The sequence below is a fragment of the Gymnoscopelus microlampas genome, assembly GCF_963454915.1.
Source record: "Gymnoscopelus microlampas genome assembly, chromosome: 21".
NCBI classification, from domain to species: Eukaryota; Metazoa; Chordata; class Actinopteri; order Myctophiformes; family Myctophidae; genus Gymnoscopelus; species Gymnoscopelus microlampas.
This window is the reverse complement of record NC_139958.1, coordinates 9,802,014-9,819,189: the sequence shown is the minus strand read 5'-3', so window position 1 is coordinate 9,819,189 and position 17,176 is coordinate 9,802,014. Positions and strand designations below refer to the sequence as shown.

Below are 17,176 nucleotides of genomic sequence, written 5' to 3'. Positions count from 1 at the left end.
GGAACTAATCACATTGTACCTAAAAGAAACAGCAGAGGGCGCTGTTTTTCTTCTTCTTTTTTACGATGGGTTCCTGTCTTGATTGTTAATATTAGCCTCTGTCCACCAGGGGACGCTACAATAGCATAATTAGTCAGTCAGTGTCACTGATTCTCCATAGAGCTTTTCATATAGTCTGTCTATCAGTAACATAATTCCTTTGAATGTTTTGTTTTGATTTGAAGTCTATATTGAAGTCTATAAAAAGTACACATAAATAAATCACCATCATTAAACCAACATCATTACATAATCGGCTGAATCTGATCACAACTATTTGAGATTATTTGCAATTATGTTGCATAATCAACATAACATAACTCGTTTCCATTCATCTTCATAAATGTATCTGTTGAAAAATGTGATGTACAACATTTGATATGTACATTTTCAACCTTTTTTAAAAAAAATGCTGAAATAGCTGATCTACAAGCCTACTATATACCGCATACAATATATATGAGTGAATAACACCACAACCTAAACAATGATTATGATGAAAAAACAAGTCAATGATATGGAGATATGGAGCAGTCCCTCAGAGGGGCAGGAATTTCACAGGGGCCATGAAGGCCATGGCTGCTGTTGCCCCCCCCCCCCCCCCAGTTTGGCCTTCTGCCCCTCAAAAAATGATATGCCCTCATGAGGCCACGGTAGCCTTGATACTCCACTCTCTCTCTCTCTCTCTCTCTCTCTCTCTCTCTCTCTCTCTCTCTCTCTCTCTCTCTCTCTCTCTCTCTCTCTCTCTCTCTCTCGCTCCCTCTGCCTCTCCATTGCCCAGTCCTTTATAGTTTGCTTTTTTTCAAGGGAGGTGAACAGTGTTATTATGTTCAGCTGTGGGAAACAGGAGCAGGGGAGGTTCACTAAAGCATTGGTTCTCAAAGTGGGGTCCGGGGACCCCCAGGGGTACTTGAGGGGGTTCCAGGGGGTCCCCAGCCAAATTAATAGTTAGGAACCAAATTGACCCTTATATGTCTGTAACTACAAATGGAACATTTGGTTCCATTTTGTACGCTCTCAGAGTTAAATGAACACTGATGATGGTGATACAGTGTCGATTGGGACCCCCAATAAACCTAAATGGTGGAGTCCCTGGCATATTTTTTCAATTAGGGGTCCGTGGGCTAATATGTGTCAATTTGGGGGTCCTTAACGCGAAAAAGGTTGAAAACCATTGCACTAAAGAGCTGGAGAGACTGACTTTTTAAAAGTTTTCTACACTGTTGCTTCAGTGTAACGCAGCAGCCTCATGGAGACCAGTGGTGGTGGAAAGTAACTAAGTACATGTACTCAAGGACAATTTTGAGGTGTTTTTACTTTACTGGCGTATTTCCAATTGACAATACTACACTACATCTCAGAGACAAATATTGTACTTTTATTCCACTACTTTTATTTGAAAACTTTATTTACTAATTACTTTTGATTTGGATTATTATTACAAAACGTTACCAAACTTTTAATTGTAACAGAGTATTTCTATATTGATTAAGTGGTATTGATACTTTTACTTGAGTAAAACGTGTGAGTACTTCTTCCAGCACTGATGGAGACTGCATGCATGGAGTGTGAATGCAATTCTTCTTGTCTTTGGTAACTGTGAGGAGGGAATCACCATAAGTCATGCATGATAATCTAACCGTACATTAGAAATTATCCTCAGACAAACTGGGTCTGCTAACAGATGATGAAACACACCCACATGCACACACACCCTCTCCTGCAGAAGCAGTACATGATGTGTTTACAGTAGAGAGAGTGTATGGAGGGGATTGCTACACAGTGAGGTCATCTGTGACAGGCCCATACAGGACACACATGCAGACAGAAAGCCCCTGGTCAACTGTCTCAGCTGCACTAGACTATCATTTTGACTGTGTGTGTGTGTGTGTGTGTGTGTGTGCGTGTGCGTGTGCGTGTGCGTGTGCGTGTGCGTGTGCGTGCGCGTGCGCGTGCGTGTGCATGTGCATGTGCATGTTTTTGCAGTTACAGTATTGTATCCAGTCATTACATTTTATAACTATAACAGTCCAAACACATTTGGCACACTCACACATTCAGTCCAGCTGTTGTTGTTGAAGTAAGCAAAACTGAGGCTTTACCCAGTAGTTATCTCTGCCAGGCCGGAAGGCCAGGAGGCGGAGATAATGCTTTAGCCCCTGTCAGCCACGTAGGCTGGAATACAATTTTGACTGGTCCTGGCCGATGCTGTGAGGGCCACATGGGTGCACAAAGTGCAAGCATAGTTTTTAAAAATGAATGAATGGATGAATTAAACGACCATAAAACAACAGTACAACAGTAACAACACACTCTTGCCAGCCTTTACTAGCACCATAATACTGTGTTGATGATCTACTGGTTCCGCGTCAACTTGTGACTTGGTCACTTGTAGCAAGTGAGCGCACATGCACATACCAGCAGAGATAAATAACCCAGACACTTTTTTTGTAGCATTTAATCTACAATCTACATTGTCACCCACACACACACACACACACACACGCACACACGCACACACGCACACACGCACACACACACGCACTCACGCACACACACACACACACACACACACACACACACACACACACACACACACACACACACACACACACACACACACACACACACACACACACACACACACACGAGAACGACATATTTTCCTCTCTCACTCATACTCTACACGTGTCTCTTATTCATGTTCATCACTCAGCCTTTCTGTCTTGCAGCCTCACACAGTCACACACATCTCTTAACACCTTCCTGCTGGGTTCGGTTGCCATGGTAATTGTGATCACAGAACAACGGTGCCCCCCCTAACAGTGTCCTCCCTAACAGTGACCGGTGTGGTTACTGCCCTGCTTTACACCTCAGAGACACTTTATTGACCAGAATGAGGTTGCCTAGTGATAGAACAGTTAGCATATAATGTGGATGCATATACATACAGTAACAGCACTCTCACACGGTGGAACAGGAACATTGCAAAATATGCATTAAGGATCTGGCAGTTGGCATGTGGGTATAATATGCACATAATCTTGGGTTACTTAAAAATACAAACTCCCAAGGATTCGGCATAATACCCAAATAAAAATGTTATTTATATTATTAGTCATTCAGTACTCCTCTGAATTCTTCTTATATTGTTTGTGATTTGTAGGGATATTGTTAATGTTCTTCTCATTTATGTTCTATTCTTTACTACTTAGGCTACTTACATTTACCCAACTGTGGTTTTTGCAGCAATTTCCTGAAGGATAAATAGTGCGTCTTATGAGCATTGGCCTTAGGCTGGACAATATGTTATCACATCACAATGCAATCCTGATTGCACATTGCACATCATTTCTTTTTATAGAGCAGTGGTTCTCCGTGGGGGTCCGGCGACCCCCAGGGGTCCTTGAGGGTGTTCCAGGTGGTCCCCAGCAAAATGTGTTAATATAGCATCAAAATCAGTTACTACTTTAACCCTATATACTACATGTACATCAGCTATTTGAAAATATCGATGTGATGCATTGAAAGCTAGTAGATCTGCTATTTTCAAGAAATCTCGAATAAATGTGAAAGAATTTGAATATATATCAAACAAATCTTGTATGGGGATAAACATACATATCAATGTGGGGGTCCTTGACATGAAAGAACTGGTTTAGAGAACACTTCATTTCTGATATCTGAGAACTGATGCATCTGACAACATTCCCATGAAACCAGATTACCTTTGGAACGCCGGGCAATAATTAAAGCTGCATTCCATATAGTTTCATGTCCTACCCAGGATCTGAACCCTGGTCTTCCCCATGGGAGACCAAACGTGTATTGTACATTGCATTAAAATGGAGCACAGTTTTATGCTGTATTTACTGTGTCGGTACCAGTGCATTAAACTTCCGATTCAACTAGTTTAAGTTCAAATGTGCTTTATGATTAAATTACTTCATGTGATATATTTATGGTTTTATGTTTTATTTAGTATTAGGCTTGGCTATAATACTAGTACATTTGTGAGCCAGTGTTATGTCTTATGTAGCAGTTACAGTACAGTAGTAGTCATATATGTCCTATACTGTAAAAAAGTTTTCCTTTTGTCTTTGCTGTAGGCCTGTTCAGGGGCGGCCTTAATGATCTGGGGGCCCGTTTCAAGAGCTCATATGGGGGCCCCATATGCACCCCCCCAAAAAAAAATGTGTGGACTGAAGTTGGTTTGCTTCCACAATCCATAATGCTGCATTTTCGAAATAAATTAATTAGGCTATCTGCTCTTCCAGCATGGACAGACAGCTAAAACAACTCACTCACATGATTCACTTGAGCTGAGCCCTGATTCAATCAGATCTACATCATCTTCTTGCATGAAATTCTTGGACGTCGGCCAGCCAGAGGCGGGTCCCGGACTGGGATGTGAGTCAAAAAATATATTTAGAAAAAAAAAAAAATGTTTTTCTTTTTTTTTTGGGGGGGGGGGGGGGGGGGGGCCCTGAGGTTGGGGGCCCGTTTCAATTGAAACGGGTGAAACATAGGAAAGGCCGCCACTGGGCCTGTTTGGCTTATATGCACCTTATTGGAATCCCTGTTGATTTGGACTATTTAATAAGAGCATCTTTGGTATTGATAATAGTCATAGTATACTTAGCCTATAAGAAGAGACAAGAGAGTTATAATTAGTAATAGTTTTTACAGAAGTGGTATTATTAGTCATATAGTCATGGTATGCATGTTGCTGGTAGTAATTGGCGTTATAACATACTGTACTTGCTGTGGTGTACATTACATTTCCTGTTGAATGCACATGCATACATACAGGAAACAGTCACACAGCTACCGTTCACATCTTTAATCTGCCTCACACCAGCGGAATGGAATTTAGATGAAGTAACCACCATGACACACACACACGCACGCGCGCACAAACACACACACACACACACACACACACACACACACACACACACACACACACACACACACACACACACACACACACACACACACACTTCAGCCTGACAAGGACACAGAAAGTAGGCACTCACACTGACACATGCATTCTTCCACTTGCCGTTAAGACAAACTTCTACAGCAGTCACTAGAGTGGTGGAAGGGCACTCTGACTATACTCTGTTTGAAGTAGAAACATCAATATCACAATGAAGAAATATTCTGTTACTAAGTAAAAGTCCTGCATTCAAAATCTTACTTGAGTAAAAGTACAAAAGTATTGGCATCAAAATATAATTTACCCACAGAACAAACTTAAGAGTAGTCAACATGCAGAATGGGCCATTTCATATTTTGTGTAGATTAACCTAATATGTCATAATTTATATGTTTTTGTATGTTTTGTATTTTGCTAATTAACTAGTTACTAAAGCTGTGAAATAACAGTGGAGTAAAATGTACAATATGTTCCTCTGAAATGTAGTGCAGTAGTAGTAGCCTAAAGTCTAAAATACAAAGTAAAAGTAGCCTAAGTAGCCTTCCTCAAACTTGTACTTACAGTATTGAGTAAATGTATTTAGTCACTATCAGTGTTGGGATAGTTACTAAAACATAGTAATATGTTACTTATTACATATTACTTGTTTAAAAAGTAATGTAGTTACTTTACTTATTACTCCCTGCCAAAAGTACCTAGTTACTTATTACTTTAGTTACTTTTTTTTTCTCGCCCCCAATAATTTGCATCCTTTCTCCCCAAAAGTCTGACTTTGCATTTTCAACATTAGCAGTTGTTTTTTTCTCTTTTCTGCAGCCTACATTGTAAAATCCTCATTGTACACTCATTTGAATTATATTAACACTAAGACTTTTACAGTGTATGAATTCATAACTTACAGACTAAATGAAAACCATTTGACGACTATGAATTGAATACTAAGGACCTCAATGGAAACAAGTATTTTAAATGTATTTAATGTATTTTTTGCCTAATAATATATATAGAAAATAGCCGACCTACAAGCTTACGGCGCATCTTCATCGGTTAACAAGTCGCTTATAATAAGCAGACATGGCAACACTGTTTGTTCCGGTTTAAGGGCGGCCCGCCCAAGTGCGCAACGTTTCCGTATCCGCTCTAGACCGGATCAGCAAGCAGCCTGCATAGCAACTCGATCCCAACCAGTCTACCATTATATCAATGGACCAAAAACAACACAGGATCAAATAAACACACTCAAACCCAGAGTACCACCGAGGCTCGTGAAAAAAAGTAATAAGTTACTTTTTGAAAAAAAGTAAAGGTAATATTATTACTCAAAACGTGAAAGTAATTAGTTACGTTACTAGTTACTGGGAAAAGGTAATAATATTACTTTAAGTTACATATTACTTTAGTTACTTCCCAACACTGGTCACTATCCACCACTGACTTGAGAATTCAGACACCCTGTTTACCACCAGATTTTTATGTATGTATCTCTATCCCATTGGTTCTCAAAGTGAGGTCCGGGGACCCCCAGGGGTACTTGAGGGGGTTCCAGGGGGTCCCCAGCTAAATGATGGACAGGAACCAAATGGACCCTTATGAGTCTGTAACTCTGAGAGTGTACAAATGGTCCATTTGGTTCCATTTGTACACTCTCAGAGTTAAATTATCATTGATTTTACAATATGAATTGGGGTCCCAGAGGTTTGAATGCCATTAAATGGGGGTCCGTAGCCCTAATGCATGTCAAACTGGGGGTCCTTGAAATTAAAATGGTTGAGAATCACTGCTAGAGAGCCGTAAAAACCTTCTCTTATGGGGGTCCCTGGCTTATCGTTTCAAATGGGGGTCCGTGGGCTAATAAGTGTCAATTTGGGGGTCCTTGACATGAAAAAGTTTGAGAACCACTGCTCTACCCAGTTCCGAGTTATGATTATTAGACAGAAAGGAGAGGAGAAGACTAAACATGTTAAAGTGTGAAACATATTCTCGTCGAGGACATAGTCACTCTGCAGGCTTTCTAAGGAAGAACTCAGGGCGTCAAATATTGTATAAAACGAAGCCAAAAGCCGCTGGACCAAAACTTTTTACTTTGCTGCTTTTCTCTCTCTTGACAGTTGCAAACTGACCTAATCCCTGAATCTCTCTCTCCCAAACTCTCTCTCTCTCCCTCCAACTCTCTCTCTCTCTCTCTCTCTCTCTCTCTCTCTCTCTCTCTCTCTCTCTCTCTCTCTCTCCCTCCAACTCTCTCTCTCTCTCTCTCTCTCTCTCTCTCTCTCTGTCCATCTCGACCTGTCTCTCTCTCTCTGTCTGCCCATTCTCCTTTCTCCTCGCTCAGTGAATTGGAGCAAATCCTATTGTGATGCTAAAATGATTTCGGAAGAGAGGGAGGGAGAGAGAGAGGGCGAGAGAGCCCGAGAGAGAGAGAGAGAGAGAGAGAGAGAGAGAGAGAGAGAGAGAGAGAGAGAGAGAGTGAGAGCCCGAGAGAGAGAGAGAGAGAGAGAGAGAGAGAGAGAGAGAGAGAGAGAGAGAGAGAGAGAGAGAGAGAGAGCGAGAGCATAACAGAAGTGAAGTGAAGTTGGGGTTTTGTTAAACGCTAGCTAGTAGTTAGTTAATGTATACTAATGTGTTATATGTATATATTTGTGTAGCTGTTGAGCGCCTTGGGGCATTTAGCCCAGCCTAACCCAGCCCAGCTCAGCCCAGCCCAGCCCGGCGCGGTGCACTTTGCAGCCGGCGGATAGAGTCTCGTTTTAACGCCAAACAAGAAGGATATGAATCGCATTATTGTGGGATTATCTCTCTCAGTGTGTGAGGAGGATTATTACAAAGCCACGGCGGAACCAAGGAAATCATACATTACATGCTTGTAAAAAAAAAAGTAAAAAGGGGGAAAAAGAAAGAAGAACACTTAACCATAACTTATTTAAAACAACGTTTTTTCTCACTCCATGGATCAGTGAGGAAGTCTCGCGGCCCTGAGAGCTACAGGGACCCGGTGTGAGCGCTCCCTTCCCCGGGGACGGGACGGGGGATGGACCGGTGCAGCCGCAGTGGCGGCGGCGGCACCTCGGTGCTTCTCCTCCGGGCAGAAGGGACCGGCGGGACGGGGGGGATGGAGATGGTTGAGGAGGACCTGGACCCCCCCGGCCCGGCGGCCAGCTCCTCCTCGGTGGTGCTGCTCCGGACAGACGGCTCCGTGTCGGTGGAAGCCCGGCTTTGGGGCGGAGCGCCCTGGGGCTTCACCCTGAAGGGAGGTCTGGAGCACGGAGAGCCGCTGATCATCTCCAAGGTAAGAGGAACAGGTGGAGGGATTATAGATTGGCTCTCAAACGTTTTCAAGTCTAGGACCCCCCTCCCCTCCAACCCCAATTGATGTGCATTTGGCCGCGGACCCCCCATCTGAAAAGATTTTGTGCTAGGGACCCCCAGAAGCAAAGATTTGAGTTGAAAATGTTTGCTTCAAAATATGTATATATATTAGCACAAGGGTAGATATACAAGCTCATATGAGCTTGTATATCTGCTATTTGTTAACAGCCAAAGTATAAAATATGGTGGTTGAAGTGATGGTGATGCTATATTAACACATTTTGCTGGGGACCCCCTGGAACCCCCCCTCCCCAAGGACCCCTGGGGGTCCCCGGACCCCACTTTGAGAACCAATGGACTATAGAAATGTGGACACGTTTCACTGAGTAGGTATAGGAGGGCAGACGTATAGGCCTATGCGGTTATGATGAAGAAGTCAGACTATAAATATCACTACTACTGTATGTCATTATTTTTACAAAAACAAACAAACATCCAAGATGTAGGTCATATAGGTCCATCTTGTCTCCAAGATGGACCTACAGTGACAGTTTTGGTTGTATTGGCCTTTTGTCAGCCAGGTGGTTAAAAGTTACCACCAGCTCTCCTTAAAGTACCATTGGGGATCCCCACCATGATTTTGGAGGGGTCCCCAGATGACAAGGGTTTAAGGACCATGATTAAGGACTTTTAAGACCTTTTTAATACTTTAAAAAGAAGGAAAGAAAAAAAGACAAATTGCTGCATCAAAAGTAATCAACAAACTAATACTATGTCAGACATGTTGTTGTCAGAGATCAACAAACTGGTCAGACATTGGCCAAATTGTCAAATAATATAAGAAAGAGGCAACAATTGTGAAAATAGTCGATCTACAAGCTCAGCCATATAGCTACAGTTAGGTAGGCTAATTAGCAAACATTAATTAATTTGTCATATGTCAAGTGTGTACAATGAATTAGGAAAGCTTGAAAATATGTGTATTCTTTCTTTGTGTTGCCACTGTAACTTATGAGTCTGCAGGAACATATTCCTTATTGAGAGGAAGACAGTGTAGGACAGACAGTAAATAAAGCTGAGAGGGAGACTTTTAAGGAAAGACAGACAGTAGGAAAGCTGAGAGACAGACAGTAGGAAAGCTGAGAGAGGGAGACAGTGTGGGAGAGGCAGACAGTAGGAAAGCGGAGAGGGAGACATTGTAGGAGAGACAGACAGTAGGAAAGCTGAGAGACAGACAGTAGGAAAGCTGAGAGAGTGAGACAGTGTATGAGAGGAAGACAGTAGGAAAGCTGAGAGGGAGAGACAGTGTAGGAGAGACAAACAGTAGGAAAGCTGAGAGTGTAGGAGAGACTTTGACATTGATTTGAGCCTTCAACATCATGATGCACGTGTGCAAATCTATGCTTGAACCTTAAACCTTACACACCATTACTGAGCGGTGCTTTCTGATCTTTCCAGTTAAGCCCATATCAGGTGGTATTGCCTGAAGGGTTTCCCACCTCTCTCCCTCCTCCACATTCACCACATCTCTCCTCTTTCTACCTCGGCTTCCCTCCATCCATGTGTCTATCAGTGTTGCCAGACGTTGTGAGAGAAATAAACAAACCAGGTCTAGGAAAACAAGCCCAAAAGAAGCGACTATAGATCACATGAGCACTTTAAAACTATATACTGTATGCATCGGCTATTCGAAAATAGCTGATCTACAAGCTTACGACTTGTCACACTCACAACGTGTCGCATCGCGATGAGTTGTGAGCTTGTAGATCTGTTATTTTCAAAAGAAATCTTGAAATAAAATGTGGAATATTTGGAAGATTCATTCTAACGACACAAATCTGGTACGGGGCTCCCTGGCACAAAACATGTTCAGATGGGGGTTAGGGACGAATACATATTAATATGGGGGTCCATGACATGAAAATATTTGAGAACCACTGGTTTAAATAGTAATTAAAACATTTGGAGGCAAGTCCAAATAAGCAACTACACTTCAGAAACAAGCCCAAAAAAACGCAACCCACAACTACCGATATTTACAAGCAACTTTACAGAAAAACAAGCCCAAAGTGGCTAATAATAAGCGGACATGGCAACACTGGTGTCCATGTGCCACCTTGTGTCTGTTTATCTTCCCCTTCCCCTCTTCTCTCTCTCTCACTCCCTTTCAATGGATTGTGAAATTCTTGGCAGATACAGATGTTTAGAATAACAATTTGACAGATTCCGAAATCAACGTTATTCATTTAATTTTCTTTGGTTATTTATGCCACCCATTTGTGCCAGGAAAGCAAAGACATCTTTATCATAAAGAAATAACTGAACTATTGTTTTAAAGTTTTCTCAACCCTTCATCACGCTATCTTTGAAATGAACCCAAATTCAATCATACACATTTATGAAACATTTAATATAATCTTTCATATGACAAATATTATTTTTGAGAAAAAATACTTTCAAAAGTATTTTTTAGCTGGCTATACATTGCAATCTACTCAATGAGAACCTTTCAGAGATTAAATGTAAATGTAAAAGTCATTAAAAAAGCAATAAATAAATACATAAATAAATGCAAGCATGAATAGGGCTATCTTTCACTGTTGTATTTTTCATAGATAATACTTATTTTGTTTAGATTAAGTACAAATTTACTGTAGGCTGGAACATAGGGCTGAATAGGGGGTGGTGAATGACGTAGTAGATAATTCCCAGCTTAGTTCAGGTATGATGTTCACCTACCCCTGGCTGTTATTCGTTTACTTTGCACTTCTAGTCACACATCTGTCTGGGTGCAGTCGCTGTTTGTCATTTTGACAATTAGATAATATGAGAGAGCCCCTCGCTAGTTGATGATGTCATTTGTCCATGTGTGGTCTAGCCCTATGGAATTTATGGAATGCATGTGAAAATAGAAAACAACTTAATACTTCCTAGGTTATCCTAATTGTCCTTTTGCTTATTTTCATGAATCAAGAGACATACAGTATATTTATTTGTCATAATACTCATACAGGTACAAGCAGTGACATGTTGGTGGGGCGTGTTCCGCACAGACTGTGCTTATAGTCAATACAATATGACAAGATAATAATAATAACCGTAGAAGCCATTTCACCGTTACTAAGAATAACATGAATCAAACTGAGTACTGTTCTCTGTTCTGTCAACTTTGTTGACTCGCTACAAACGGGAACACATAGTGAGTGACGTCACATCCACCATGCCTCTATAACACATCCTGGTTGCCATAGTTACACACAAAATACGATGTCACCACATCTCCCCTTTCTAGAGACCAAAGGGTAGACTGACTGCCTTTTGTCTCATCAGACCTTAGAGGTTTATTTGGCCTCTTTTGTTGAAAGGTCTGTCCCTGTCTAAGACCTGTAGGGAAGTAGAATATTAACATCAGCACTCGAGTAATTATTTAGTTAAACCAAGAATAATTATCCGTAGCAATACTTAGTGCTCAACAATTCCCCCAATATTAAAAACTTCCCATAACAATAGGTCACTTCAAGTTTACAATTGTACGACTGATGTATATTGTATGTTGAGACACATATTGTTGAGATTGTATATTCTTTGAGACACACATCCGTGTTTTTGACCAATAAGCACCTGTTGCTTGGCCCGATTTCGGGACAGCTGACATTTTTTTCGGGCCAAACAACGGCATCGCGTGACGTTGATCCCCTTCCCCTATTCGCTCATACATGACGTATGTGTAGGCAGAAGACTAGGTTTAAAGTGCTCATGTAGGCCTAATAGTCGCTTCTTTTGGGCTTCTTTTCATAGACCTGGTCGCTTAGTTATCTCGCCAAAATCTGTCAACGCTCATAGAAATACGGGTAAAGGACAGGCAGAGCGGCTGATAAATAAACCTCTTAAGAGAGGCGGTCGCAGACAAGACAGACACTGTTTACCGTTTGAGTCTAACTCAATTTGATCTGGATGAGAGCATCGGCTAAAAAATAAAAGCAAATAAGAAGACAGTCAGGTCTGGTATGCATAGACGTTGTTCTGGGACGAAGGCCAAATGTCTAGAGAAAATAGAACAAGAATGTGAAAAATGTGCGACAGAACTTCTGTCTTTTTTTTGTGTGTTCTTGAGGCTTGGAAGGTTTTATTTAATCTTCTGTAGCCTTGTATAAGTTTTAGGCTAAGGGTCTTCAGTCTGTCATGTCTGTCTGTCTGTCTGTCTGTCTGTCTGTCTGTCTGTCTGTCTGTCTGTCTGTCTGTCTGTCTGTCTGTCTGTCTGTCTGTCTGTCAACTCCTGTCTCCCTCTCTCACGTGACCTGTTTGTTTCTCTCTTGCCTTTTCCCTGTGCAACCCCCCCCCCTCTCTCTCTCCAACCTGTCTTTGTTTCTGTCTGTCTGTCCTACTCTGTCTCTTTCCCTCGTGTCTGTCTTGGTCTCTCCCTTCCTCACTGATCCCTCCTTCTCTGTCTCCCCTGCCCTGCCTTATAGCAGTGGTTCTCAACCTATTCAGGCTGCGACCCCCCAAAATAATCATATTTGAACTGGGGACCAGTTGAATTGAGTTGAGGCATTACATTTAGTCTGACACGGTTCCACAGATAAATATTGTGAAAGGCTTGTTTTTTTGTTTGTTTTAGGTAGGCTAAAAAATAAAAATAAACGACCCACATGTTGAGAACCACTGCCTTTTAGGACCGGAGGCCAATCAAAGGGTCACAGCTGTCAGGATATGATAGAGTACCAATAGAGTGGCTTCTCATTGGATTCCTGCTACCATATCCAGCAGTCTCGCTACTTTGTTAACTTCAAAGACCCGAAAGGGTCCGTTTGGTTCCAAAGTACTTCCTTCGGGGTAGGGCTATGGGCGATAAGACTTCAAATCAATATCACCATTATTTCAAACTTTTTATTTATGAAATTGTTATCTCAACCTGAAAATGCTCTGTTTTCTAAAGAGCTGGAGAGACGAGGAGAGCCCTGTTACTGAGCAAACACTTGATAGCAAGGATTCCTAATCAGAATATAGAGCTATTTACACTTATTTTAACAAAAAAAACAAAGAGAATACAATTAGGATTTTACTGTGCACAATGGTAGAGACTGTCCTCAGTTTGATCTTACCTGGTTTGTCCTCCAAGCCCATCCCGCACAGTCAGCGGTGGAAAAGGTGCTCAATTTCTTTACTTCAGTAAAAAGTATCAATACTGCAATGTAGAAAATACTCTAAGATGTAGTGGAGTAGAAGTAAAAGTACGGAAATACTCCAGTAAAGTAAAAACACCTCAAAATTGTACTGAAGTACAGTATTTGAGTAAATGTACTTAGTTACTTTACACCACTGCACACAACAGTAACTAACGTTAGCTAACGTCAGGTTGCTAACTTGTGTCTTGCATACAATACTTGCCTCTGTTTGGTACCAACTGACTGTCTTTGGACAGAACACAGTCACCTCTTCAATCGAACAGCTGTCATCTGTGTCAGGCCTGTGTGTTTGTGTGTCTCAGTCAGACTACAGTGGTGGAAAAAGTACTTAATTAAGCCTATTTTGCAGCGATTTCAAATCCGCCATCTTTCTATATCCGGTTGATATCCGGTCTATATCTTTCTATATCCGGTTGATATCCGGTTGATATCTGGAAGCGAACGCAGCTCCAAAATATTGTGTATTTAAGGACGTGTGTGTGTGTGTTTTGACTGTAGCTGCACTCTGGCGCACTCTGTGGCTGCACACAGGCAGTGCACGCACAGTATTGCACACAGAGACACACACACACAAGCCGAGCAGAGTTTCATAGTATGCTCCACTTGGGCGGAGGCGCGCCTCCTTCCGCGTTCGCAATTAGGTTCTCAACCTGTGGGTCGGGTCCCCAGATGAAAGTGAAGTGACAATTTAAGGACTTTAATGACGCTTTTAATACCTAAAAAAAAAAGCAAAGTAAAAAAACATTAATGCATCAAAAGTAATCAACAAGCTATACTATAAAAACTGGTCTAACATTGGTGAAATTGTCAAATAATATAAGAAAGAGGTAAAAATAGCCGATCACAACGCCTTGCGTTGCGAGCTTGTAGATCGGCTATTTCACAATTTTTACCTCTTTCTTATATTATTTGACAATTTCACCAATGTTAGACCATTTTATATTATTTGACAATTTCACAATTGTTTTCACAATGTTTATCTGGCTATTTTCACAATGTTTATCTGTGGAACCGAGTCAAACTAAATGTAATGCCACAACTCAAATATGATTATTTTGGGGGGGTCCCCAGTTCAAATATGATTATTTTGGGGGGTCGCGGCCTGAAAAGGTTGAGAACCACTGTATTAGTGAGTCGTTTCTTTTGGCCTTGTTTTCAACAGACCTGGTTGCTTGTTTCTCTCGCGAAATCCTGCAACACTGACAGTCAGGCACACACAAGCCATTCCTTTTTGAATGGATAGGAGCTGGACAGACAGTGGAGAGGTACACAACAAGCACATCGCTGTGTGGGATAGGCTCTGGGGGATTCGGAGCGCACCAGATGACGTCAAAGGGTCTTTTATGAATCTGTGCCACTGGCAGAGAGAGCATGGCACTGACTCTGTGCCAGGGTTAGAGGTTCATTTGTCACTTCAACGACCTGACTGTTCTGTTTGTTTATCCCTGAGAGTGTAAAAATGGACCTGTCGTTTTCTTTTTTTTTTTTTACTGCGTTCAAGATCCATTATTTTGCCGAGCAGCGAAATGATGGTGTGCTGCTGTGGCATGCAGTGGTGGAAAGTAACTAAGTACATTTACTTAAGTACTGTACTTGTACAATTTTGAGGTATTTGTACTTTACTTGAGAAATTATTTCTAATTTCTAATACTTTCACTTCTACTCCACTACATCTCGGATCCAAATATCGTACTTTTACTCTACTACATTTATTTGAAAACTTTAGTTACTAGTTACTTTGCAGATTTTGATTATTATTACAAAACATACATTAACCACTTCAGCCCTATTTAAACTTAGGCATTTTAAAAGTAGCCGATCTATTGTGAGCTTGAAAATCTGCTATTTTCAAAAGATTTTTATACATTTTATACTTTTGGAAACTTGGGGACATTCTGCTTAACGTAGGCTACTTTAAGTACATTTTTATGCCGATACTTTTGTAATTTTACTCAAGTAAATTTTGAATTCCAGTCTTTCACCTGTAACAGAGTATTTCTACATTGCAGTATTGATACTTTTATTTAAGTAAAACATTTGAATACTTTTTCCACCACTGGTTGCAAGGTAGGTAAGAAAGGCAGGTACGGGGTAAGACCTCATTAGTAGCAAACGGGGGAATGTGCACAATAAGTTAACAGTACGTTAACATTATTTGAACAGGATTTAGAGTAGTGTAAGTGAGAGGGCGTTTAGAAGCAGTCCCCCCTATAAGCCCACCTGTGTTGCTCCTGTAACGGGGTCTGGGGCTGATTTAAGAGAAAGTATGTTTTTTTAAGCCCAGTCCGCTCTGTTGGTTCAGTCACGGCTTAGGCTATTCTGTTTGGTTATTACTGTTGACGGGGTAATGAATTTCAGCTGGAATACCAAACTGAGTGAGAATCGACGCACGGCACGCACAGTCGCACGCACACAGGCACACACAGACATACACACACACACACACACACACACACACACACACACACATGCACACGCACACATGCACACACAGAGTTACTGAGCAGTTCTGCTGGCCTTATTTGGGGATATTTATTCTTGTAGTCTCAAGTCAGGCTTTATACTGCAGCCATCTACGTTCAAAACAACTAAATCTTGCAGAGAAGACACTGCAGTAACATAAAAAACTAAAGGAAAAGGAAAAAGAAACTTAATCTGCATTAATACTTCTTTGTCGTGTTCTTTTTTAAAGTGGTTCACATTTAAAGGAGTAGTTCACCAAAAATGACTTATTTTCTATCAATTACACACTCCATGAAGCCTTGAATTCATGGATTTTCTTTTGTTTTTGTTGCATTCCTAAGCCGATAATAATTTGATGGCCGGGTCTATTTCCGGTATAGGAGACACAAAGAGTCAACTTTGTGTCTCCTACCGGATACATTATAGCATCTTTCTGCCGGTAATCAAATTATTCGCTGAGGAATGCGACAAAAAAAAAGAAAATCCATGAATTCAAGGCTTCATGGGGTGTGTAATTGATAGAAAATAAGTAATTTTTTGGGTGAACTACTCCTTTAAAATACCATTTGCAAAAGCAATACCAATGGCAAAATCCATTTGCATGACCGTCAGCAATGGGTGGTATTGTGGTGGTACGTATGCACTTCAATGCTAAATGGGATTAGATGAAGAATCTTGTTTGGCTCATGCAGGACATGGAAGTCATACGCCCCATACCAGCTGTAATCAGCTGGCAGCCTGCTGATTGAATAAGTGTTTCTAATCAGACACACATTTCTATGGCTGTTGGCACACTCTTTGCATTCCGTGTTTCAGCGTAGCACGCTGCTTGGCGAATTCAGGGAACGTCTTTAACTCAGTGGTTCTCAAACCTTTTCATGTCAAGGACCCCCAATATTAATATGCCTATTTTGGCCACGGACCCATGTCTGAATATATTTAGTGCCACTGTGCCAGGGACCCCCATACAAGATTTGTGCTGTTAAAATGTTTCACAAATATCCCACATTTTTCTATTATTTTTTTCAACAGTTTTTTGAAAATAGCAGATCTACAAGCTCAAAACACGACACCATAGTATGACGAAGCATGATGCGTAGCCTAGCCCTGTAGCCCAGTAGTTCTCAAACTTCATCGTGCCAGGGTCCTCCAAATGTATGTATATTTGCCAGTAATTAACCACACAAAGTGACTGGACATGGAGGAGGAAAGGCAGAGGGAGTAGTGGACTGAAAAACAACAG

The 17,176-nt window shown here is 41.3% G+C and overlaps 1 protein-coding gene and 1 long non-coding RNA gene across 2 annotated transcripts in view; one reads left to right on the top strand and one right to left on the bottom strand.

Moving 5' to 3' along the window:
- LOC311037530 overlaps nucleotides 1-17,176 on the bottom strand; it is a 439,052-nt gene that overhangs the window by 169,144 nt on the left and 252,732 nt on the right. The gene's annotated exons all lie outside the window — the stretch shown is intronic.
- Nucleotides 7,478-17,176, top strand: part of shroom3 (shroom family member 3) — an 83,256-nt gene continuing 73,557 nt past the window's right edge. The window contains 1 exon segment of the mRNA XM_084046037.1: nucleotides 7,478-8,264. Within this exon segment, the coding sequence (XP_083902163.1) occupies nucleotides 8,007-8,264 (258 nt within the window). The 5' untranslated portion in view covers nucleotides 7,478-8,006.